Source organism: Amphimedon queenslandica, unplaced genomic scaffold (genome assembly GCF_000090795.2).
Source record: "Amphimedon queenslandica unplaced genomic scaffold, v1.1 AMPQUscaffold_13282, whole genome shotgun sequence".
NCBI lineage: Eukaryota > Metazoa > Porifera > Demospongiae > Haplosclerida > Niphatidae > Amphimedon > Amphimedon queenslandica.
This window is the reverse complement of record NW_003546482.1, coordinates 79084-80491: the sequence shown is the minus strand read 5'-3', so window position 1 is coordinate 80491 and position 1408 is coordinate 79084. Positions and strand designations below refer to the sequence as shown.

General features: G+C 36.9%; 1 protein-coding gene across 1 annotated transcript; it reads left to right on the top strand.

The window, feature by feature from the left end:
• The first annotated feature begins 364 nt into the window (after positions 1 to 364).
• On the top strand, positions 365 to 1175 carry LOC109583789 (zinc finger BED domain-containing protein 1-like). The gene is made up of 2 exons (XM_019999257.1): positions 365 to 607; positions 654 to 1175. Exons 1-2 carry the CDS (start codon positions 365 to 367, stop codon positions 1173 to 1175), a joined length of 765 nt encoding a protein of 254 aa, XP_019854816.1.
• The last annotated feature ends 233 nt before the right edge of the window (positions 1176 to 1408 follow it).

Sequence of the window (1408 nt, the reverse complement as noted above, 5' to 3'; positions counted from 1 at the left end):
TCAATTGGCCTCGTCTGTCGTGTTTTTCACATAATTTACATCTAGCTATTACGAACACCACCAAAGATGACACCCGTGTCTCTCGGATTCTCGCACTCAGTAGAAAAATAGTCGGTAGTTTCTCACATAGTTGGAAGAAAAGGAGAGATTTACGCAAAGCACAAGTGGATCATAATCTACCAGAACATTCTCTTATCAATGTGAGTTAAATTAAATATAAAATAGCTATATACATGCATGTAATGTGTAAAATGTATTTGATTAAGTAATATTAATTATAGTTACAGGTACGTGTACATGTATGTTACTAGTGTTTTTTTGCTATTAATAGGACTGTGATACACGCTGGGGGCCTCAGCAGTGAATGATTGGTCTAATCCTTGAACAAGAGAAGGCAGTTCGTCAAGTGCTTGGTTTTGACCGTAAAACGACGCATCTCATTCCTAATTGGCAGGACCTTGATGTCATGGAGTCACTCGATGAAGTCCTCTCTCCTTTGGCAGAATTCACTAACATCTTATCATCAGAGAAACTAGTAACTATATCATCACTAAAACCTCTCCTTCATCATCTCAAGACAGAAGTTCTTATCCGGAAGGACCTTAAAGCAGAAAATCCTTTCATCACTTTTGAGTTGCTATTCTTCTTCAGAGATTAATGATTTACTAGACAAGGCTACATTCATAGACCCACGTTTTCGACTTGAATATGTACCAGATAATCACGTAGCAAAAATAAAGGAGTCTATTTTACAAGAAGCAGTGGAACTTACCAGTTCTGAAAGGTCTGGTGTTGCCCCTTTACTTGAATCTCCCGAACAACCTGAACCATCTACTAAAAAAAGGAAGTTGGGGCAAATTTTAAAAAAGAAAGGAGTAACTTCCGGAGATGGCCCTCTTTCTACTAGAGACAAGGCTGAAAGAGAGATCAAGCAATACCTAGTTTGTCCTAAGATAGATACAGAGGATGACCCTCTAGTCTGGTGGCTACAATATTCGTCATCGTACCCATTACTTTCTAAGGTTGCAAAGAAGTACTTTAGCATCTGTGCCACCAGCAAGGCATCTGAAAGACTATTTAGCATCTCGGGGCACATTGTAAATTCCAAGAGAACGTGTCTTAAGCCGGAGAAGGTGAATATGCTTAAATTTTTGGCAAAGAATTTAGACTGCTAACTTACTAAGAACCATTTTGTAGTAAAGTGTATGTAGTACTATGTACATGATTAATTTTCTTCTTTTGAAAAAAACATTTTTAAAAAATATTGTGATAATTACCCATATCATGATATTATGCACATAAAATTATCATGACTATAAAATTCAATATCGCCCACCCCTGTTATTTATATAATTATCAATGATGTAATGGAGACATGGTAGGTTTGAAGGTACCACCAGTGGTGAAA

Coding starts and splice junctions, on each gene's coding strand:
- LOC109583789 (XM_019999257.1), top strand. CDS start 365: ATGATTGGTCTAATCCTTGAACAAGAGAAGGCAGTTCGTCAAGTGCTT. Junction 608..653: donor TTATCCGGAAGGACCTTAAA/GCAGAAAATCCT, acceptor TCTTCTTCAGAG/ATTAATGATTTACTAGACAA.